This window comes from Asparagus officinalis, chromosome 5, assembly GCF_001876935.1.
Source record: "Asparagus officinalis chromosome 5, Aspof.V1, whole genome shotgun sequence".
NCBI lineage: Eukaryota > Viridiplantae > Streptophyta > Magnoliopsida > Asparagales > Asparagaceae > Asparagus > Asparagus officinalis.
This window is the reverse complement of record NC_033798.1, coordinates 68595431-68621503: the sequence shown is the minus strand read 5'-3', so window position 1 is coordinate 68621503 and position 26073 is coordinate 68595431. Positions and strand designations below refer to the sequence as shown.

At 34.2% G+C, this 26073-nt stretch overlaps 1 protein-coding gene across 4 annotated transcripts; it reads left to right on the top strand.

Moving 5' to 3' along the window:
• LOC109843740 (phototropin-2-like) lies at positions 203–25585 on the top strand. Of its 4 annotated transcripts, none has more exons than XM_020412695.1 (24): positions 203–346; positions 853–1334; positions 2759–2941; positions 3071–3162; positions 3264–3561; positions 3797–4007; positions 4446–4516; positions 4998–5104; positions 5322–5371; positions 5490–5594; positions 6415–6474; positions 8232–8321; positions 8491–8567; positions 11841–11925; positions 13550–13630; positions 16270–16373; positions 17474–17523; positions 18916–19022; positions 21026–21148; positions 22459–22510; positions 23076–23188; positions 23911–24051; positions 24540–24657; positions 25214–25585. In XM_020412695.1, the coding sequence occupies exons 2-23, from the start codon at positions 874–876 to the stop codon at positions 24654–24656; spliced, it is 2778 nt and encodes a 925-aa protein (XP_020268284.1). In that variant the 5' UTR covers positions 203–346; positions 853–873; the 3' UTR covers position 24657; positions 25214–25585. The 4 variants fall into 4 exon arrangements, with proteins under 4 accessions (XP_020268284.1, XP_020268285.1, XP_020268286.1 ...); XM_020412696.1 differs by having other exon boundaries at positions 24540–24668; XM_020412697.1 differs by lacking the exon at positions 25214–25585 and adding an exon at positions 25025–25207.

Below are 26073 nucleotides of genomic sequence, written 5' to 3'. Positions count from 1 at the left end.
CTCAGAAAAGGAAAGATAGTTTCTAGTTAGGATCATGCTGGTCCCGCTTCTACCTCACCTAAAACCCAGGACCTTGAATAATTGCGGATAAATTGAAGGAAAATGGACGGTCGATGCATGCTGACCTGTAAGCGACAATGGCCGAGATCGTTTCCAATTGTTGAAGTGGTTGTAGGAAGGCTTTAAAATTCTGGGCTTTATCTCTTTTGGCACCCACCATTCTTTTACATCTTCTCTCGCTCTTGTTTCCTTCTTTGGAGCCTGCACTGCTTCTCTGCAATGCAGTAAGAGCAGCATCTGTTAAAGAGATCCTGCAGTAGTCACTGTACTTGCAAGATTTGCCAAGGTGTGGCTTCCTATGCTCTAGAACATTCTAGATTTTATTATATTATTATTTCCATTATGAAATTATTGAATTCAATTTAAATTCATATGTATATTTTTAATATCATTTGAACTTTTAAAAGTGCTTATAGTCTTCATTACATCTTTTTTCATCGGAGATAGGCTTATCAGACTAAACTAGACATGAAGTTCTGATTTTAATCCACTGTAGCAAATTTTTGATAGAGATTGTCGATGGTTGGAAATATTTAAAGCTTCTTTGATCTCAGGTTATGTATTGATTCAAGGGCTAGCTTCTTGTAGTGATTATGCTATTCTCAGTTTAAGTTCACTTATGCTGAAAATTTCAAGTACTTCAGCACATCATATCATTTCACACCATATTCCAAGTAGAATTCATATAGATGGAACAATTCAAGAGATAATTATTGCATGTTCGTTGATTTTCTGATTACTGATTATCAGCAAGAAATTACAATGAACTGAATTAGCATTGACTTCCTGCAGAATCCCTAATTTTCATAAGCAATGACACCAAGCTCATCAGAATCCTTACCTAAAGATCATGAACCAATGGAGAAATGGATGGCATTTCCATCTACAAACTCTCAACCAAATCCAAACTCCAAGGAGATCCGCGAGGAGTCAACCGAGCCTGCAATAAGCAAAGAGATTGTCGACAGAGCAGCAGAGTGGGGCCTAGTAGTCAGATCAGAGAGTGGAAGAAATTCCAACAGTGTGACAGTTGGATTGATGTCGGTTGGAGAGAGAGGAGGTGTGGAATCTACTAGAACATCAGGGGAGTCAAGTTTTGCAGTTGAGCAGAGCATTCTAAGAGTCTCTCAGGATTTGAAGGATGCGCTGTCGACACTACAGCAGACATTTGTTGTGTCGGATGCAACAAGGCCGGATTGCCCAATAATGTATGCGAGTGCAGGGTTTTTTAGTATGACGGGATACTCGGCGAAGGAAGTAATTGGACGAAACTGGTAGGAATCTGTGTCTTGTGATGATTGCTATACATTTTTCTGCATAAATATATAATACAAGTACATAAGTTTTCATGTCAAAGGACATTGCCACGGCACCAAAACTCTAAAATTGTAGTGAGGGTTGAGGATTATAATTTTATATTCTAATATGACCCCGCTAATTTAGGACCCTTTCATGAGTCAAAACTTGGACTCGTGAAACGCTAACTTTTTTTTATAAATCCTCCTTATAAATTCATTGCCAGAAAAATTCAAACATGGGTTGCTCCACTACCATGTCAAAGGACCTGGCCACAATATCAAAACTCTAAAATTGCAGTTAGGATTGAGGGTTTTAATTTTATATTCTAACAGGCCCCTGTAGGTTGAGCACCCTTTGTATGGGCCAAAATCTACACTAACGCAGTGATATCAATTTGCTTAAAATCCACTTTAAATCCATGACCGGTGAAAATTAAACCTAAATATGATACCATGTAAAGGACCCTACCATTGCATCGAAACTCTGAAATTATGTTGAGAGTTTAGGGTTATACTTTTATACACTAACAGACTGAACATGTAAGATCATCATAATGTCCTATTATTTCAGGTATAAGTATTGAGGTCTCACTATCAGCAGAAATGATCCTGATTCTAACATTTTTTTTCTGTAGAAATAGGTTACTAGGTGCATGAGTTCATCCAATAAAGTTCAGATGTCCCATCTTTTAAATTGACTACACTAAACTGCATTTTCGATCTCATTACCTTACATAAACTTCCTGTTTTGCAGTTATCTCCCCTGTTATTTCACTAAGCCGGTACTTTTAATGTGTTTCTCTGGGGATGGACTTATAATTAAAATCACTTGAACTCTCCCCGCAGCATGAAAATTAAGCTTCATTGAAATATAAGGAAGCAGATTCCATTTAATTCATACTTCTATTGCATTTTAGCCATGAAAACAGCGTCCTTTACTTTTTGCAGATAGTTGAGAGTTTCTTGGTGTCTCTTTATCTCTATCTATTAATTTGTTTCAATTCTATAATAAGAAAGGACCAAAAGTCTTCTTTTATAATGTTCACACCAGTGACAATGGGGATTTATAACTCTCCACATCGTCCATAAAATGATGAGGTTACCAGTTCTATGCACCTTTTTTGAAGCTTATAATCTCAATGTAAAATCACAGCCTCAGAAAAAAAAAATTCAAGGTTGTCCTCTCGTTGCTAGTTTATGAATTAAAGGGGGAAAAAGCTTGTTATCTCCCAAAATTGTGTATCTGTAAATTAAATTTAGCAAGCAAATAACGGAAAGAATTTACTTGGGTCTCTTTGTGCATTTTACATACTTATCTTCGACAACTTTTTTTTTCCCTGGATTGCATTATATGGATATACAAACAAAATGTTAGTATTTTTGGTTTTTTCTTGTTACAGTCGATTTCTTCAGGGACCAGACACGGATCAGACAGAACTTGAAAAAATAAGGCAAGCAGTCCGAAGTGGAAAGAGCTACTGTGGAAGGCTCTTAAACTACAAAAAGAACAGAACTCCATTTTGGAACCTTCTTACTATAACACCTATAAGGGATGATAGTGGCAAGGTTATCAAATACATAGGGTAAGATGTTTCATCTTGATCCAAAGTTGTGCAAAGTCCAGGAAATACTATATTTTAGTAATTTTACCATTAAAAAGGCCTTAATTTTGTTTCATCTTGTCTAAGACTATTCACTTTGTGATATTTCAGGATGCAAGTTGAGGTAAGCAAGTACACGGAAGGTTTAAATGAAAAAACATTGCGACCAAATGCAATGCCAGTGTCTCTGATCCGTTATGATGGTGAGAATACTCGTTAACGACTACCTATATATGTTTGCTTATGATAGAAACAAACGGCACTTGAAAAAGTATGAAAACTTACGGGTCCTTTTGTTTATCAGAACGGCAGAAGGAAAAGGCCTTGTCTTCAATGACTGAGGTTGTCCAGACTGTGAAAAATCGTCGTCCTCACCCACAAGATGAACATGAGGTTGCTGTGAAGATTGATAAGCCTGAGAAGTCGCCTGTCGAATCACCTCTTGTGAATCCTGCAGATCCAAAATATTCCAAATCTCCTCTTGTGAATCCTGCAGATCCAAAATACTTCAAGTTGCCCAGTAAAATGAGTCCGCTAGCAGACCTCAAAGGAAACTCATCAAACATGGGCAGTAGAAAATCAGGACGTTCTTCGTTAATGGGGTAAGTTTTCATCATGGAACTTGTGGTGAAGAATTGATAGAGAATTGGAAGTACGACTCATATTTTTATCTTGAATGTTGTAATTAACTTGCTCATCATATTTTTCCCCTGGTGATGTCTACTTCTTGCTGTATGATGGTTCATCGTTCAAAAATAGTTCTAAACAACATCTGCAACTAGAATTTATGATTAACAACAGATTCTCAAGAACCTAATTGTTCGAATTTATTTGTAGGTTAGGAGGAAGAAAGCAGAGTTCTGCAGAAAACAATGAAATAGCTGTGGAGCCAGAGATCTTAATGACCAAAGATATAACGCATACCGAAAGCTGGGAACACCTCGAAAGAGAAAAAGATATACGCCAAGGAATTGATTTGGCCACAACCCTGGAGCGCATTGAAAAGAACTTTGTCATAACAGATCCTAGACTTCCTGATAATCCTATAGTAAGATTTAGTATCAGAAACGAAGATCAAAGAAATCAAGCAAGTTTGGGCTTTGCAAACAAACACGATATACCTTGATATCAACACCTACAAACCGGCATATAACAGAGAGACAACTTATAGCAGAAATCTATGCATCTCTAAATCCAAATCTTCTAATACTTAAAATCAATGAAATATACAAGAATTTTTCATACATTTTTCTTCAAATTGTGTCAAATATCATCTCTCTTAGATAACATCAACCACTCCTTCCATTTTCTCCTATATCTAGGAGAGTAATCTTTTGACAGCATACAAATTCATGTTCTTTTCTTTGTCATTTCTGCATCCCAGGTAGGCATAAAACTTAGAGGAGGTGCTAAATCTTGGGAAATTTTCAACTCAAAACTTCTTTCACCTAGAAAATCTAATCATTTTGTATATTATGTTTTGCAGATATATGCATCAGACAGCTTTCTTGAACTGACAGAGTACACGAGAGAAGAAATATTAGGAAGAAATTGTAGGTATGAGTTGGAAAAATATCTCTCTGCGTCCTGAAAGTTGTCTGAATTATTAGAATGTACTTCATATATTCTATCCATTCAGAAATTTGACTTTCTGATCATCCAAGACAATTATCTTGAAATAATATAAAGTTATAATAGTAGTAATCTACTCGATGAAATAATAGTATATGTGTACAAGAGACATATTATCATTGGTATCAGTATGCTAAAGGTTTACATTATGCTTCCCAGAGTAGACCTCCATGATATTTGGTACGATAGTTATTCAACTAGGAAATCTCACAACAGAAGGAACACATCTAACAGAGAACTAATCATGTCCTATCAGTCAATTGAATGGACTGATATGTTTTATGTCTATGAGTTCAAGGACAAGGACAACTACTTTTCAGTATGACAAGTCTCTGGTTTATTATTATACACTGTTTGATACATCTAGGTAGAAAATGAGAACTGATTATCTCTATTGATATTGTAGGTTTCTTCAAGGCCCTGACACAGATCAAGGAACTGTTTCAAAGATAAGAGATGCTATAAGAGAACAAAGGGAAATCACCGTACAACTCATAAATTATACAAAAAGCGGTATTGACTAATCTATAGCTAATCATGATTTGATATAAAGATAGATCACTTTTATAAATCACTTCTAACCTTGAGCATTATGAGGTTTGGTAACATTCAGATTTGCAATATGAAAGACAGTAGCTACCCGCGTTGACAGTCACAAGCATGAACTTCTATTTGTTTGGGATACTTAGCGGTCTATTTTCTTTTTTTTTTATCCTTATTGTGGCAACAGGAAAGAAATTTTGGAATTTGTTTCACTTGCAGCCTATGCGTGACCAGAAGGTAAGAGACCCTCTTTCTGCCTTTTATACACAAAACGAACACGCAAATATAGAGACAGATCTTAAATTTAGCTCAGCTATAGATATTTCCAGAAATATTATGATCCTATTATCATCAGGGTGAACTTCAATACTTCATCGGCGTACAACTTGATGGAAGCGACCATCTGGAGCCACTTAGGAATCGCCTCTCTGAGACCACAGAGATGCAGAGTGCTAAATTGGTAGGTTTTCTTATTTCTCTCTCAGAGAATATCAGAGACAGTTTCATTGGAGAAGTAGACACTTGCATCTCCAAATAAAATCCTCACACCTAAATAGAACCTTAACTCGTAGTACTTATTCCGTAGGTTTGCCTGCTGGTCATTAATAAATAGTCTTCTAACTAGTAAAAAAATTGCGAGGAAGTTCGGATTAGAGAAAAAGAAAGAACCTTAACACAGACTCAACCTATTAAAAATACTTCTATCACTCCAGATTGTGCATCAAAGAACTCCCATCAATTGTTGATACATCTATGTGCACTAAAATTTATACATGTCAGGATCGCACTCTAAAAAATTGAAAGTTAACTCACTTTCCCGACTATTCTAATAATCAACTATCCTTTCTCCGGAAAAGTGATCATTAAGATAATTCTTTTGCTACGTAATGTTGTGCTGCTCTCCTTAAATAAAACCAACATATCTCAGAAACTATGAGATTAACCAAAAAATATCCTAAGAGTAGCTTCATGTGAGTTATATGCTCAAGCATGTGTTTGAGAATCATAGTTTTACTCGCTAGAACCAAAACTGTAATCTCCACAACTACAACTAATTTAACACTCTTTTCAACCCATCAGAAGTAAATAATGCGAACTCAGAATGTCACTTAAAGAGCATTCTGCGTGAAACTAGTTAAGTATCCAACAATTATGAGGGAAAATGTAAGCAATGTGATCCATGTAACCTTTTTTTGTACAAAATAGAGCTTTGTTTGACTGTTCAATTATATTCAGATCACTCTATATGAGCTTTACTGATGATTCTGACTTGCTAACAGGTTAAAGCTACAGCTGAGAATGTTGATGAAGCAGTTCGAGAGCTGCCTGATGCCAACTCGGTAAGGTATTTCCTTTGCACTTTATTATTATGATTGACTAGATGTAAAAATGTATATGGTTGCTCTCCGCATAATTTTTTCATGCTTGCCTGTTATTTCTATTGATGTGATAAGCACTAGGCAACTTGATCAATTGCCTGGTAGATGGATGACTAAATTGGGGTAGCCTGAAGAGATCATCTAAATCCCAAAAGACCTTACAGTAAATAAAAAGGAAATTTTGTGCATGCCATTCACGTCTTTAGTTTTTCTTCATGATTTGCTTTATATTCTTAAAGGTCTCATTAGCAATTGGATGATTCTGTGAGTGTACTAAAAGAACCTACTATAACAGGATATTTCTAAGAGAAAGCAATAAGTATATCCCCAGTGAACTCTAATGATAGCATCCAACTCTTGACGCCATTACTAGCTCTTGGAAGAGAAATTAAACTTATGAAGACTAGGCAATTGGGCAACAAAAATTTAAACTGATAATAAAAGCAAAACTCTGAATGCCCAATATGACAAGGATTCAAGGACATCAACTAGGTGAGGTGGAACCGGTAAAAAAGAGATTATCTCATTCATTAATGAGTATTAATGACTAGGAATAACAGATGCGAAGAGTAAAATTTCACATGTACATGCAGGAGGAATTAGAGAACAAGGAAAAAGGGAAAGGCTAGACAAAAAAATTATCAAATAAAGATAAAAACATAAATTATTTATTTAAGATTTAAGAAATTAATCTGAGATAGGATATAGCAGGCATTTTGAAGAAGTTGACATGCGTAAGAACCTAGAGAATGAGCCAGGAATCATAACCATGGTCCCAGTTTGTGCTTATGCATACTTATTTGCACATGTGCCATTTCACTAGCAAAATCCTGGTATCTGAGAAAATACTTATGTTAAATGGAATGCAAATGAACCAAGCACTTAAACAAAATTCAACAAGTACAAACTCTGTGTACATGACACATAAAGCTCCAAAACTGTCAGTATCACCAATTTGTAACTTGAAGAAACACCTCCATGCATCTCTAGGATCCATCCTGAAAATAAAATAACCACTGCAACAGAATAATAATTATGCAGATCCAAATATTAAGGAAAAGTAACAAAATAGTATTCTTAGACCTTTAGGAACGGACAAATTTGGGGTTTTAATTGTCCTGCATTTGGTACACTTTACTAAGAGAAAACGGAAGAAACTAACTTTATAAACAGGATATGAGACAATCTCTTATAAAATGCACATCACATACCTCTGCTAAATAATTACAAATAAAGTTCCAGAACCTGAGGAAGATCGCCCATTAGGCAGCAGGAAATAAAGGCACCCATGCCTACCATGAATCTATATGGAGCTGCTACTATCGTGTTGAGGTCAATCTATATTGAGATATTCTGAGATTGGTTATGCTGAACAAGGTCACGTACAACATTCCGGAATTTTGAAGTGGTTGCCAACCTTGCATTAATCTTCTAATCCTTATGCTTACTACATTCTATGGTTATTTGGTAAATCTAGTCCAAATAAATATGGACACTTTCTGTTACGATTCAATAAATGCAACTACATAATAAGCAAAGGAATGATGATCAATGAAAAGTAAATTGTCCTGTAGCTAAGAATTTTGAGTATGATTAGTAATTACAAATTACCTGTGCCAAGGCAGTACACAATTAAGTCATCATTTCATGAGCATGAAGTGAAATTATTCTTCTTTGTATATGTTGTAAAAACTAATGACAATACATAATATTTTCAGAGACCAGAGAAGTTGTGGGCAGTCCATTCACAACTTGTCTTCCCAAAGCCCCACAAGAAGAGCAATTCTTCATGGTTAGCAATCCAAAAGGTACACCTCATGAAACATCATGCACATAGATTATTTTTCTGAATCATTTGCTTACTTATTAGCCATCAGGAACACACTGAATTTAAAGATATTAAGCTTCCATATCCTGTAACAAAGTATTTAATCTAGCATTTGGTATTCTCACATACTTCTTTTTGTCTTTTGGTAGATTACAAGGCAAGGTGAACAGATAAGCTTGAAGCATTTCAGGCCTATAAGACCATTAGGTTGTGGTGATACTGGAAGGTACTACTACTAACCCATCTGAAGATCATTCACCTTCAAACTTCCAATATTTCTTGTGCTGGTTGCAAGCACATGTATGTATGATTCCTTATGTTGTACCAAATCCCTTTTACCAACAAAGAATTCATATAATTTTTCTGGATATACAAAGGATCTAGCAGTGCCAGTCAATTGTATCCTCTTTTTAGTAGTAAAATTCTAGATTTTATAAATAAAGAGGTACCAGTTTTTTATAGAAAACTAAAATAGACCAACAAAGTACTCATATCAGTAACAATGTATACTGAAAAAAGACAGCTCAGTTAACATGACATGAGAAATTTTCATTGTTTAGAATGCTATGTATTATTTACTTCTCAAATTTATCACACATGTCATAGAAGAATCAAACGAGCTTTGCTCATGAAGTACAACAGACTCTCTCTCTCTCTCTCTCAAACGAGCTTTGCTCATGAAGTACAACAGACAGACTCTCTCTCTCTCTCTCTCTCTCTCAGATAAAGTTGTAGGTTTGATTCTACTCAAGAAGTCCATCTCCCCCTTCATGGGAGATTTCTATGCCCAAATTCCGGGGCTTTGAGTATGAACCTTTCTCAAAACATAAAATAAAAATAAAAAACATCAACAAAAAATGGTAAGAACATATTCTACATCTTTTAATCAATAAAATTCTCCCATCAGTCCAGTTGAACATCATGTTGGACCAATAGGAGATAAATTTTATCTCAAATGTCAAAAATGTGGCTTGTGGCATATGACTTTGGAAAAAAAAAACTAAAGTGTCAAAAGTTGCTGCTCACGGACAAAATGAATTCGGCGCTCCTATTGTTGACTTTGCTGCTCCAATTATAGAGGTAGTCTTCTGGGTCTATAAAAGGGAAGCTTGAGGTGTATCAAAGCTGAGGAGAGGTGTGAAGAAAACAATTAGAAACAGAAGAGAAAAAGAGTAGAGAGTTTACTCTCGGGTCTACTACGGGATTATAGTGTGTCTATCATTGGTAGTGGGGTGAGAGATAAAAGCCTATGTAATTGTACCAATTTATTACATAGTAGATTTGTTTGAGAGCCCGTGTTTTTTCTCCGGTTGAGGAGTTTCCACATAAATCCTTGTGTCGTGATTGTTTATTTTTCTTGAACTATTTCTGTTTTGGTTGACATTTTTCACTACAAGTGGTATCAGAGCCCGGTTCCTTGGTCTAACAAAGGCAAAAATGTCGGCGATAAAATTTGAAGTTGAGAGGTTTGATGGGAGGATCAACTTTGGTTTGTGGCAAATACAAGTCAAGGATTTGTTGATTCAATCTGGACAACACAAGGCGTTGAAAGGCAAACCGACCCCTATCTCCGGTACAGATTCTGAAGAATCTAAGTCTATCAGCGATTGGGAGGAGCTAGATTTGAAAGCTGCTAGCACAATAAGGCTATGTTTGGCAAAGAATATTCTTGCAAATGTGCAAGGAGTTTCTACCGTCAAGGACCTTTGGGAAAAACTTGAACAGATGTATCAAGCAAAGAGTCTTTCAAATCGGTTGTACCTGAAGGAGCAATTCCATACACTACACATGGAGGAGGGTACAAGGATCTCAGACCATCTGAGTGTTCTCAATGGCATCATTTCAGACTTAAGAGGCAATTGGAGTTGATATTTCTGATGAGGATAAGACATTGCGTCTTATCTGGTCTCTTCCGGGTTCCTATGAGCACATGAAGCCTATCTTGATGTACGGAAAAGAAACGGTGATATTTTCTGAGGTCACCAGTAAACTCCTGTCTGAAGAAAGAAGGCTTGGCAGTGATAAAACTGTTTCATCTATGAACAGTGCACTCGTGGTCAATGGAGTAAAGAAAAAGAACTCTGGAAAAGGAGTTTGCTGGGTATGTGGACAATCTGGACATATCAAGAAAAATTGTCCAAAAAGAGGAGCTGGTTCGACATGTGGCTCCAACTCCGAAGCAAACCCTGTGACAGAGATTGAAGATGTCCTCTAATGAGGAAATGTGCATCCACATGGCATGTCTGCTAGATGCCATGAAAGAGGATGCGTTAGTGTTAGCGGGTCCACATGTTTACACACGGGTACTGATTTCGCAGTTTGTACAAGGTGTGTGGTGGAAGGATGACGATGGCTAAAAACTCCCGGGAAAGCGAAAAATGGTGGAGTTTCACCATAGTTAGAAAGATGTTCGTCATGTGTCGAAATTTTTTGGTATACTCATTATGGTGGAGTATGGTTCTCGATTTAGAGAATGTGGTTGTCAAACAAAGTAAAAATTTTATCTCTTAGGTGGAGATTTGTTGGACCAATAGGAGATAAATTTTATCTCAAATGTCAAAAATGTGGCTTGTGGCATATGACTTTGGAAAAAGAAAAACCAAAGCGTCAAAAGTTGCTGCTCACGGACAAAATAAATTCGACGCTCCTATTGTTGACTTTGCTGCTCCAATTATAGAGGTAGTCTTCTGGGTCTATAAAAGGGAAGCTTGAGGTGTATCAAAGCTGAGGAGATGTGTGAAGAAAACAATTAGAAACAGAAGAGAAAAAGAGTAGAGTTTACTCTCGGGTCTACTACGGGATTATAGTGTGTCTATCATTGGTAGCGGGAAACACTTGAAAATTCCGGGTAATTTTCTCTTGTATTGACTTCATTTTTCTTGTGGGGTGAGAGATAAAAGTCTATGTAATTGTACCAATTTATTACATAGTAGATTTGTTTGAGAGCCCATGGCTTTTCTCCGGTTGAGGAGTTTCCACGTAAATCCTTGTGTCGTGATTGTTTATTTTTCTTGAATTATTTCTGTTTTGGTTGACATTTTTCACTACACATCAAACTGTGATAACTAGCATGCATTTTTCTTATAGATGTTTTCCTATATCTTCGATACCGGAACATGGATGCATATGTAAATTACACAGAGCACTTACAATAGGCATAATACTCAAAACCAAAACGATACATTATCATATTACCAATACTATGGCTGAGTTTCTCAAATAATGATAACTTAATTGTTCAAATTCATCCCCTAGATCCGTGGAAGTACGCATGATATATTAAATGTAATATTTATAATAGCTACCAATATAAATAACACTATTAATAGACAAGGATGATATTTTAGAAATCAAATTCCTTCAAATTAAACCACATACTTGACAAGCATATCATTGCTCAGCAAAGGCTAATATCATCTCTTAAATTTTCTTTAGGATATATGCTTTCAAAAGTGTTGACATTTTATAGTTTTCCATGACATGTTGTTCTTTTCAACAGTGTACATTTGGTGGAACTACAAGGTACCGGAGAACTATTTGCAATGAAGGCAATGGACAAATCAGTAATGTTGAGCCGAAATAAGGTTGTTGTATCATAGAAACACTAAATGCATGTTGTTATTAATTTCTAGATTAGTTGCCATCTGACTTTACTCTTTCCTAGCCGTAACCACAAATCTCTGGTAGTAAGTGCAATGGAGGATTCTTTCTCAAACTTGTATCTACTTTATTTATGATGGTGCTTACCATGTATTATACCAGTTATTAGTGATATGAGTAGATATCCAACAATTTAATGAGAAATTACTTCATTTGCATTTATGCAAGTCTGAAGGTTCAACCTAAAATAATTATGATCGCATGGTCAGTGAACATAGTATCCTCAAATTCGGCAAATTACAGAATTTACCTCTCAGATTGAGTTTATTGCGTGCAAAGGCCAGAACTAAAGGGAGGGGGAGTTGATTAATTAGTTTAAAACCAAATTGATTCAGGATTAACTAGCACTTACTAATTCCATTAGTTTTTTCCTTCAAATAAGGAACTAAATCCTACCTTACATCTTCTCCACACCAAATCCACATGAAGCAAAAGAATCTAGGCTCAGTTGCATGAAAACGGGTACAGGTACTGGCATAGGCGCGGGTGCGGGTATGGGTACGGGACACGACAAAGTTGTAAAATGTAGGGTACGGGGACAAGGCTGCATATGTATATTGAGATTAATAATTTACATGAGATTATTATTGTTTTCCAATTCATGTGTTACTAGAATTAAAATTCCTATTATGTTTTCTAGTTTCTTCTATTATGTTGATTATTATAAATTGGAAGCTACTCGGATTTGAACTAGACACCCAAATGACCCTTTAAAATCACATATTTAAACTTGGGTATGGGCTGAAATGAACTCGAACTATGTCTTACAGGTTTCAAGATATGGAGATGAGCAATGTGGTGTAAGATATACATTCAAAAAGTGTTTGACAAGTGTTCTAAATTAAAACATATATCATATAATTAATCACATGTCTGAATAAATGTATGCATATATCCAAGGAGTATCAATGAAGTTTGGGTACAAACCATTGTCGGATATGGGTACGACTTCATGATAGAAGTACCCGGGTAACATAGGATGTAGGAAAATCCTATTTGAGTCAAAAGTTCTAGTTACTTGATTATCCATCAATCTTGCTCCATTTCCAATATAGGATTGAATCCCGGCTTCATGATAGAAGTACTCGGGTAACATAAGATGTAGGAAAATCCTATTTGAGTCAAAAGTTCTAGTTACTTGATTATCCATCAATCTTGCTCCATTCCAATATAGGATTGAATCCCAACTTCATGTGAATACTAAATCCACCACAACTTGAGGGAATGCAAGACACTCCCAAGATCAGATAGTGTCGGCACTACCAAACCACTTGCTTTCCATTCTATAGTTCTCTTTGTTTATTTAGATCTGTATATTCCTCTTATCATTCTACGCCAGCTCCCTATTCTATCTATTTGTTTTTGCCGATTTTTAAACAGACTGTACACTAGATGCTCAATAACTAATAGAATATTCCTCATTTTATTTAGTTTGGTACATCACAGTTCGATAAGTCATTATAGATTATTCTGCAAGGTTACAAAGTAATAAATTGATATCATTCTTTTCCTGCAAAAAGATAGTAAATGCTTTCATTAACTGTACAGGTGCATCGAGCATGCATTGAGAGGGAGATTTATTCCCTATTGGATCATCCTTTTCTTCCAACATTATACACTTCTTTTCAGGTTTACTCCTCTTACCAGTTATAAAATTTTATCAGCAACTTATCTTGACACAAACAATATCATTCACTTTGTACAGAAGCTTTTAGCATTCATATTCATGTAGACAACTTCATTTAGATGGATTCATTATTTCAGATGGCTAAATCACCAAATTAGCATTTTAGTAGGATCCTGTTTTCAATATGGTATTTTTTTCTTTCACTAGCAACATTATGATATTAATGTCGAAATAAATACCAATATAGTTTTTTATCTTTCACTAGCAACAGTATGGTATTAATGTCAAAATGAATAGCAATTTGGTTTTTTTCCTATATGAAAAAAACCAATCTGATTATTTTTCCTATACAAAATAATACCAAATTGACTTCAAAAGTCGATACTAATACCTTAACGTTGCTAGTGAAAGAAAAAAAAACATAATTAAACTTGGTCCTCCTAAAAATACCAATCTGGTAATAGCCTATTTTTATTTGTAGTTTCTTCGCATCAATTGCCTAACATTACTTATGGCGTCAAGTTAAATTTAAATATTAAGTGATAATTCTTGACTTGTTAGCTTTCTTCTCAGAATCTATTCCATGTTGACAAGTGGGCATGCATGTATTTTAAATAGTTCTGACTGTCCACAAGTTTTAATCCACTATATGAAAACCTCCCTTGAAGTTTTTCCTACTACCCAATTCCAGCAATTTGAAGCATGGATGCTTAGTATTTGGTAAAATCCTTATTAAGCTCACAAGTTACTACTATATGTCTAAAGCTTAACATATCAATTGTTGTCACTCCTAATAACATAGTTTACGTAGGAAATAGGGAGATAGTAGGAGGAAAGGCTATAGAAAACTGGCAATGTGAACATATGAAATCATAGTGACTTATTACTGCATAGAGCCTGAATAAAAGATGAATGCTCCGTGATTAGGACAAACACTTATGCCATCCATTTGGGCTCGTAAATTGTATGTCTTATTAAAGTGATTCTGTCAATAGTTCACTAGAGAAGCCTTCTAAACCTTAGGTCTTCTATTTTTTATTCTATGTTTTTAAAAAGACCTTACCTTCGTATTAAACCATCTTGGTCTTTTTTATTCTGATAGAAATACCATGAATTTGGTTTTGATCACTTTCTCTTCTATTGACATTTTTCCAAGGCTTCTGTTAAGTCACCAAATTTGAAAAATCAACTTCACATTCCCCATCATTTAAGTATACGTGGTTAATCTCTTGACTACCAATCCAATCAACGTTGCTGTCATATTACACAACTATGTAGCACAGACACGGATCCGACAGGACCATCCGACACGCCGACACGAGGCAAATCCTAAAAAATACATAGGATATAGGATACGATACGTGTGTTCGACACGTGTGTCCGACACGGACACGACACGACACGGCTTCATGTTATGCGTGTCCGTGCTTCATAGTTACACAATGCTATCTTAGACTAATGTTTGTAGAAATGTTTCAATGGAACTATACGCAGAAGATTCATTTTATGAATACAAAGATGGGAATACTATTACGTGATGACATAACATTCATGAAAATCTAATATTTTATATGGAAAAGATACTAGATAAAAATGTTTTATGTAGTACATGATACTTTACTTCATTTAAATAAAAATACATATCAAAATGATATAAACATGTATTGAAAGAATGCCTAAAAAGAAATCCATTGCATGCATAAGATTCTCCAGTCTCAATATCACAAAACTACCTTAAAATTTAAAGTTATAAGTACATTAAAGAAGTGTTTTACTTAACTGAGGAGTCTATTTTGCCATTATTTGACCATAAAAATTTCCATGTCGCATAGAGCTTAAGTTACATTTTATCTTTATTCATCTCTCTCTCTCTCTCTCTCTCTCTCTCTCTCTCTCTCTCTTCTTCTCTTATTAACCAATAGAGAAAAGAAATTAAAATGATAATTTTGGATGCCACATTTTTTTACAATAGATTCTTATTCAGTATAGAACTATCTCTCTCTCTCTCTCTCTCTCTCTCTCTCTCTCTCTCTCTCTCTCTCTCTCTCTCTCTCTTCTTCTCTTATTAACCAATAGAGAAAAGAAATTAAAATGATAATTTTGGATGCCACATTTTTTTACAATAGATTCTTATTCAGTATAGAACTATGAGTCTATGAGAACTGTGGACTTCACAGAAGAACCTACAAATTGGCATTGGCACTTTAGAGAAACGAAGTTACTATCAAGTATCAAGAACAAGAGAATAAATACTTTCAGATGTTTATACTTCTATAGGAATCATGTTTCCAGGGTCTACCTAGTGATCCCTCTGAGTATTCCTATATGCTCTTTTGTATATTATCATGTATAATGTCACCACTACATGCTTATAACTTAATATCACCCAAGTTTCTTACATCATCTTGTGATTGGTGCAAGTACAAAATGCAAATGATTGTAGTTTGGTTTTATAATGTTTGGTTACACTATAACATGATGCACACTGATTCTTAGATTTTCTAATATACTTTGATCTAGGTATCAAGTAGGTTATGCAGCTTCTTATGGTCGTTACTTTATATTCAATAGCTTCATATATTTTCCTAAAATTAGTCGATATCATCAAATGTAATATACTGATTGATTCTTTATTCTTCAGACCACAACACACGTTTGTTTAATAACAGACTTTTGCCCTGGAGGAGAGCTGTTTGCATTGCTAGATAGGCAACCTATGAAGATTTTCAAAGAGGATGCTGCAAGGTAAAAAAAAAACTTACATAAGAGCATTCGTTTTGAGAATGTCAATGATTGCATACATGGAATCTTCTAATTTGTTAATTTATCAATGTGTACATGAAACTTGTGCAATGCTAACTAATTTAAGCATTGTTAAGCTAATACAGTGCATATCAAAATTTTGAAAAGTCCCTAATAATAACGCAAAGTGTACAAATTAAATCTAAATGCTCGAACCTATTTGTTTCTTATTATCTTTAAGTAGTAAGCAAATAATAAATTTAGACATTTTTTCTGTTTGTGAATTCACATATACATATGCATGTGCATGTCCGTGTGGATGTGCATATGCATGTGTTGTTTAGAAGGCTTAGTTCATTGTTTCTCAAGTATCTCTTAAACTTTGCCCCACATATCAAACTACAAGGTGGGTTACCACGGTGGGTTACCACACTGGATTATGGTCATTTTAATCTACAAAACTTAAGATGTATGTATGTGTGTGTGTGTTTTAACAAATTACAAATCATGTCTTTTGTTGTTCCACAAGAAAAATATGTTTACTATACATGGTTAAGAGATTCGATCAATAATTGATGTTGCAATTTTTTTTAATGAAACACATAATTTATTAGAGTATAACGGCTAACTGAAGGTTTCATATATCCATAACCCTCTGAATTGTAGTTAGAATTATATAAACATCTCAAATAGTTTTCAAGTTGAGGACATAAGCACTCATACAAATGTCCAAGCTACTGAAGAAATATTGTTCATTGAAACTTGAACTTGCAAAGTTTCCAAATAATAAGTTGGAAGCTATCGCTTTTATGACTAATTCACATATAAATCACTTAGGTGTTCTTGGTGACTGCATTTGTCATGTTAACCTCATTTCTTCATATGTGTATGTGGACACATACCCATAACTAAATTCTATTTGACTAATCTCATTTTTAATCATCCGTTTGTATATCTACATCTCATTTGTTAATCCAAGAAAGAGCGCATAATTTTTCAAAATCATCTATACATGGTTTATCTCAGATTTCTATTATAAGGCATATATGTGTATTAATGATATTGAATTCATATAATATTTATTCTCTATGAACATTTTCCAGGTTCTATGCTGCTGAAGTCGTAATCGGTCTGGAATATCTTCATTGTCTAGGTAATTTCACAATGTTACATGAGGCATTGTGCATTTAATGATGGATGTGTAGCAGGTCTGTTATGCACTTAGCAAACTAGATTCATAGTTTCAAGAGGAACTCATAATGTGATATTTAATAGTTTGTTATGCAATTGTTTTTGTTCCTTCAAAAATCAATAAGTTAGACTAATAAAGATATATATACATACTTGCTGCACAACTGAAACAATATCACGTCAACCTATTTCTAGATATCTATTAGAATCAGTGTTTTAAAAGCAAAAGGCGAGGTAGAGGCGATTAGGTCCTATGTTGCCTGAGGGGAGAGGAGCCAAAAAAAGGTGATCACTGAGTGAACGAAGGCGATAAATATTCAAAAAATTCATAAACATTATAATTAATATGCAAGTATCAATAACAGCGACAAGACATATTACTCACCCAAATTTTCAAAGTCACAAATCTAATAAATAAACCATCTAAATCTAAATGAAGTAGTAAGTAACAAATATTAAATAGTAATATCAACTAGTAACTACTAACACATATAATTAAGCAACAAACTTTGAACTTTTAAGGTTCAAATTGTGGTATGTCCTCAAAATAATATAGGTAATAAAGTACATTTTAGCAAAAAAAACCAAAAAATCAACAATGAAAAACGAAACACAAATTTCAATAAAATAAACTTTAGTTTATCGTACACCTTCTGCACGCTCAAAGTTTTAAAACAAAGACAAATACCTTGCGCCTTTCATCACATGCCTTATAAAAACCTTTGAGGCGCTAAGGCAAGGTCACAAGGCGTCAATGCAAGCTCTTAAGGCACCAAAAAAAGCGATCACCTTAGTGAGTTTCATCGCCTAACAATACGCAAGTCGCTAAGTCACAAGATCGCCACGATTGAGCGCTTGAGGTGCCAAGGCGTGTTGCCTTTAAAACATTAATTAGAATGCCACCATTGATGAAGACAACAAATAGTTATGAACCATCATAAAATTAGATATGCTGACAATTCCATTGTGCACAATTTAACAACTTTTCAAATTAATCTAATTGATAATAAAATACCAATACATGTATGAAATATCTTTGTTTCATTCTCATGTGTCAAATTGGGCCAAAAGCAATAAGATGGAGATCATACTTCTTGGATGGACATTTATTATATTTTTCATCATATAGCGCATTTGATAATCAAAATTCAATTTGTTTGTTTAATTTTTTTTTATTTCATAGTTTTGTAACTCTATTGTATAAGTTTTTGATAAATGGATACTCTAAAATATATATGATAGTGCATTTCTATCTGTACTCTACAATGAAACATATTCCTTACAGCCAAAGCCCGCTTGTATAATAAGATCCACAACATGAACTAGAACTATAACATTTTCTTTTTTGATACAGGAATAATATATCGAGATCTGAAGCCTGAAAACATTTTACTTCAGAAGGACGGTCATGTTGTGCTGACTGACTTTGATCTTTCTTTCTTGACATCATCCAAACCACAAGTATGCAAATTTATTCCATGGAAATTCAATTCTCTTCTACATCATATGATTACTTCAATTGTCAACTTCATACATTGCGGTTGTTCCCTTGAAATTATTCTCAAATGCGGTTGTAAATAAAATACTAATATTGTCATTCTACCATTTCAATTATAGGACTATGCTTTATCGTAAAGTGGAGTTTGTTACCATATGATGTCTATAGTTTGTTTAGTCTGAAAATATTATTAGGGGGTGTAAATATAATATGAAGTGGATATTGGTGTTAGTGTATTTGTTTTCTTCTTAGTTATTACAAATATTTACATTTTCTTGATATTAATTTTCCTATCCGTATTTGACAAAAGTGAAACTAAACTTAGAATAAATTTGGATATAACCAGATATTATTAATTATGGCTCATGTTTTGAAGGAAAATGAGTTCAAGTTCAAATTTAGTGTATAATCTAGTAAAGGAGTCCTTAATGATAAAATAAGAAATGCTAAATAGACTTAATCTATATGCAGTTTAACATACTCTTGTACATTTGTATACAAATTCAGATCGAACGTCTATTATGATTTATGAATAGCTTCCCAATGTCTATCTATTTTTCATGTTTTATGTGAAGGGTTATGGATATCAACATTTGTCATAATACAGATAAGGAGCAAAATTCAAGTCCAATTAGTGTAAAATACCTTCAATATAGCCAACATACTGGTGGGTATATCCTTTTATAAGGCTTGCCACAAAATGATGTGATCTTAATCATTATTTTAAATATCCCTAACATGGCTTAATATATCAGCTAATATATTCTTTTATAAAACTTGTTGCAAAACAATATGGTCTAAATATTCTTTACCACTTTTTAGCAATGATAGGTGATATATCATCAACATGCCCTGATATATCAATAGTGATGTTGATCGACATGTCCTTTTACATGGCTTGTCAGAAAACAGTATATTGCTTTTGGTAATTTTTGGGTGAGACAAGATGATTTGCCTAATATATCAAGTGGCATTTCGGCTCAATTAAATATTGAAATGTCAAAATGGAATTTTATTTGTTTTAAAAGGTAGATTAGTCATCCTAAGCATATAATATCTACAATTATGTATGCTCAGATCTCATTAAGTATGTTTACATTTCAGTTTACGACATAATATAATATATGCATATCATCCGATATAGCACTCCAATATTTACTATACATCACCAATATCCACAATCTGATATGAATTTTGGACGTCTGATATTTTCCCAATATCTGATACTTAAAACCTTGGACTCATTCTTTACTGCTTTTTGGTTTGTTACAAAGAATATGAAATACTAAGTAAGACATATGTTTGCTAATGTATCCTTTATTTGGGTTGTTGCAAAAAAATATCGTTCCGCAAAAGCTATGTGTAATGTTTTTTAGCAAAAGTACCAGTCCTATGAAGTTTTTAGCGAAATTCTAGTAGGCAATTTTGCCTAAATTTCTATAATAGGTTAGTGATCCTAAGCATATATTATTTAAATTTTTGCACGCTTTAATTTCATTATCTAGATTACCTTTTAGGATATTATATCATACATGAACATCCAATATAGCACTCCGTTATTTACTACATATTCCCCATATTTTCCCAATATCTACAATCCAATATGGATTTTGATCTTCTAATATTTCCTCAATACCCAATATTTAAAACCTAATTTTTTTTCATTTATAAGTCTATGTTCTGTGGATACTCGTGCCATATCTGCATAACATATCAGGGCTACTCTCTAGTTGGAAGTAAGGTTTAGTAAAAGATGTAACCTTGCGCTGAAAGTAAGGTTTAGAAACTTTTCACCATTTGAATTAAAATAAGAGAGAAGTTTAGATCATCAATGTTCAAAGTTTAATAAACTTTGTACTGCAGCTTTTAGTGATTTCAGCTGTCATGAGACAGTAAACTCTTGCTAATTGTGTCACTGCTTAATATGATCTAATAATTAATCTAATAAATGTTTTAAATCTTTCAGGTGATCTTACCTCCATCGCCAGCAAGGAGAAAGAGATCCAGAGACCAGTTTCATCCAATCTTTGTCGCGGAACCAAGCACACAGTCGAACTCATTTGTAGGCACAGAAGAGTACATAGCTCCGGTATGCATCTTTTCTATTTTTTTCATGTTTTTTGAACTAATGTTTCTGTTGTTCTAAATTTAATGCTTTAACAGTTGTATGAATTAGGACCATAGTTGATATCACATATACTTAAACAAAACACTATATTGTCTATAAACTTAATCAAACACTAAATTCTCAAGATTAGATATAATCATCTACACGACAAATTGCTAATTCTGATAGTCACCCTTGCTTCTATTGTCAGAACTTTTTCGTGGGCTACATCTCATTATATCCTACTTTTGACAAATTCTTTCAATTTCCGTCTTGACAGAACAATGTTTAACAAGTGAGTATTAACTTTTGATTTTTGTTTGAGGGTTTGAATACTTCACACAAAAAAAATTGACAAAATAAGAACAAAGAGGCTTTTCTAACTAATTAAGGATAGCATGCTTCTAGCCTACAACAAAGGGGAAAATTAATGGATCCCATACAAATCAAACCTCAGCCTAGACAATCAATTCATAACAATGCACACCAAACACTAGTTCCATTGAGTTTCTGGAATTTAATACCATCATCAAATCAATTCTACTGAAATTGGGGTTGGCATCTATATAATTATTTATAGTTACTAGTACTTCCATCACTCACCATCACTGCCAAGACATACGGTGAACTTAATAAAATTATCATGCATTTATCAATGCCTATACTTCCATTCTTTTCTCCAATGCTTGATGTAACTATTGAAAGAAATCTGGAAATGATGTCAACCATAAGATGTGGTGAACTTAATAAAATTATCACGTGCGTAACAATGTGTATAGTGTATACATTAATTTTCTCTTTTTTTCTTGTATGATACTTGATATAACTATTGAAAGAAATCTGGAGACAATGTCAAAACCATTTTAGGTGGACGCAGTGTGTAACTCAATATTAGAGTTACTGCCTAGAACCACGTAACACCTGTTACTAAGGTATTTGAACGTTCTAGTTGCTAATTTATAAGAAATATATGAAGAAAACCAGTAACTTTAGGGAAGCCTGACTTTGACATGTCTATTAAAACAAATTGGCTAATGTGCGATTTACAGCATACATCATTTCTTGAGTCTTTAACTGCAACCTGGAAGTATGGAGTTGTATTATTCTCCAGCCTTTAATCATCTATGTAATCAAAGTCTTAAGATAATGTGCACTAAAGAACATTACGATGTCATATATCATGGCTTTCATTCTATAACTAAGTATTACGGTCACCATACTCAAGCACTCCCATTGTCACTTTATTCTCATCCTTTATCTTGGGAGGAAAACTTGATATACCTTCATCGCAGGAAATAATTACAGGAGCAGGACATAGCAGTGCCATTGATTGGTGGGCTCTTGGTAAGATTATAACCATACATGCATTTAATTTTAGCTGTCTTGTCTTTAGTAATACATCTATATTTCAGATAGATACATACATTAATATGAGTAATGGCTAATCACTTTGAGGAACAAACTCCTCATTTGCTTCACACAAAAAGGCACATGACGAGTCGCTATATTGGATCATTGTAAAGGGTGATCCACATCATTGATCTTGAACGTATCATATATCAGGATAGAAATAATGTTTGCTAATTCATGCATTGGTTTCTTCTGTTCTATTATTAAAAGTATGCTCATTTTGCATAACACATAATCTCGTACCCATATACTTATAGAAGGCCAACACTTTACAAATGGACTTGGAGAACCCAGTGGGCTGGCCCTCAAGTTTGATATAGTTTGCTCCTAGTGAATAGTAGATTCTATCCTACATGAATGTGCACATAAATTGAGTTTCGAAAAGCTTCAAAATATTCCATTAGATGATCGAAAGAATATCCGTTCATCTAGGCTTAAAGAGCTTAAGTTTATGGAGTTAATTAAACACGTTCTGTACTTGACTGCTGGAAAAATGCAGGAATACTACTATATGAGATGTTATATGGCCGTACACCTTTCCGGGGGAAGAATCGCCAAAAGACATTTTCCAATATTTTGCACAAGGACCTGACTTTTCCTAGTAGCATACCAGTAAGTGTACATGTCAATAGTAATGTTATGCTTTTTTTATCGCTTGTAGTTTGTAGCCTACATCTGTCATAGTACATACCATATACATGTATAATGGGGATTGGGGACAGTCATATGCATAAGACTCAACCTTAAAGGATTACGAAGCTTAAAAACTAATGAAGATTGCTTGTTATTCCAACTATAATAATTTATGGTTTGATCCCACCAATAGCCACTGCTTCTCATTATAAAGATGCTAATCATTATCAGGTAAGACATCATATGGTTTCCTTTTCATTATTAATATAACCCTTCTCTAGCATAAATATATTAGCCGCCTACCTAAACTATTAGTCTATTAATGAACTAAATGCAGTTGCCTAACTTCCACATATATTACCAACTAGAAATCTTACTAGGTGTACAAGTGGCTTCAAATAAAACATGTTTACATGATTAGGTTCTCCACATAACATCACTTCAATCTAGTTTAATTTTAAATACGGTAAGAGTGACAGAAACTGTTTAAAGTTTTTATTGTTAGCAGCAAAGATGTTATGTTCTTCTGTATAACTTGCGAAGTTACATATTCTTTGCTATAGGTACCGCCCCCGCCCCTTAACTGATGCCCGGCTTCTTAGCACCTATTGATTATTAAATACATGTATTTATATCTTTTGTCTATTTGACAAGTTGCGGTAAATACACTCTTAATAATCTATTCTTTGTAAATTTGGCAGGCTAGTCTTCAAGCCAGGCAGTTAATACATGCCCTTCTGCATAGAGACCCTGCTAACAGATTGGGATCAGATAATGGGGCTAATGAAATTAAACAACATCCCTTCTTTCGTGATATCAACTGGCCACTTATCCGTTGCATGGTAATTCTAATTACCTGCATTTTAGTTTCATATCAATTTAGAGATCAAACTTTATTATAATACTTGAATGTCTGACTTACTGTCATAGCCTGCTCAAAGTTACCGGAAACTTTATTCAAGCTAGTCATATTTTTAATAAAAGATACTCAACTTATCAGCTTGCTCAATACCCCAAATCTTCTACTTAAGTTACCTTTTAACCTGCCAAAATTCTCACAAACTTTATACCTCTTGTCATCGACTATCTTAACCATTCTACAATAAGTTTAACTAGAAAGAAAAATGGAGATAAAGAAAACTGGTAAAGATGTGAATATGATTGTCTTTGGAACATCGTTTTTTTTTTTTAATTATATCTGTACACTAGATGCACAATTTTTAGCTATATGAATTTATCCCAAAGAAATTCTCAATCATTGAAGCAGAAAGGAATAACTTAGTAACAACCATTTAGAACTATTAAAGATACCATGTTGGTATTTGTGCAGACTCCTCCGGAGTTAGATGCTCCTCTTGAACTAATTGGGAAGGAACCTTTGTCTGGTGCAAATGACATGCAGTTGGATGATGAAGAAATGCTCATTCAGACATTAGAAGCGTTATGAGGTGAGGTTCAGGTACATTATTTTTTAACTCTATGGTGACCCTACTAAAAGCAAATGCAACTCTCTACTATTATATTAGATACAGGCATCAATTGAAAAAATTTGCATTCCCATCCCTAAAATATTTCAATTTTTAATGATGATTCCAGCTAACCAACCCATCCCTCCTTCTTCCTGTGCAAAAAAGGCAAAATATCGAAGTGTTTGGCATGAAAAACTTCACTACTGAAATGTGCTATGTTAGCGGTTTGGACTATGACGGCGAACCTCTTTATGATATGACACTATTTATATATAACTGCAACAATATCAAAGCAGGAACAACAGATCTAAGACCCTAAGTGTATTCGGTACCATAAATATTTCAGGTTCAAGATTAAAACAGCCATACCATAAATCTCAACCTTGCAAGAGATTCCAGCAAGATCATCACGTGCAGTTGCAATGTTGTTTTCTGGAGCTTATACAGCATAGGAGATGCAATAGAAAAAGAAGAAAATCAAGAAGATAGCATGGTTAGGTTTTGCTAATAGTCGCATTTGCATTTGGATGTGCAGGAAATTCAGCGAGAATGAATTATCAGATAAAATGCATGCCAATCATGTACAGCAAAGAATAACAGTGTATGTTGTCGTTGCAGCGGCATTTTGCAGGCTTCAAATGGTGAAAGTTAAAATTAAATGATAGAGTTGTGGATTTTCCTAACACCCATTTCAGAGTTCAAGCATCCTCAATCACTTTCGGAGCGAGAAATTAATTTGTGTAGAAACTAGAAAGTGCAGAATATGAACTACTTTCAGGCGAATTTATCAGAGTAAATATGTTATTGAATATCTTCGTACATGTATGAAAGAGAATATATGTAACTGCATAATGAATAAAGTCTCATGGTTATTATTGAGTACTTCAATGACATGTCTAGTTCATTATCCCTCTAAGGAAAATCCTACAGCTACCAACTCAGAACTTGTGACAAAATCCGCTATTATCTCACGTTTGAACTAGTCATATTTGGTATGCTACCTATACTAGCAAAGCAAGATAAGTATACTGGCCTCTATTGCTGGTAAACCACTAAGAGACATTAAGATATGAGGACATTCATTTCCTGTAAAATATGAAGTCCAACTTGAGATATGAGGACCAGGTCGGGATGTAATGACATCCACTTTATGTTGATTACAATGTGAAACGAAAACGAGAAGCTTTAGGAATAAGATAACTAGCGTGAGAATATCAGCTGACAATCAAGTAAGAATTTGTGGGGAGAATGGTGGGGGTGGGGCTTTAATGGCATCATTATACAATAAAGAGAAGATTTAATGCCTCTATTCAGATAGGTTCCCATTTTTAAGTTATGCTTCTTCGTTATGTTCCTCTTTTCTCTAGGCAAACAACTCACCTTCAATCATACGAA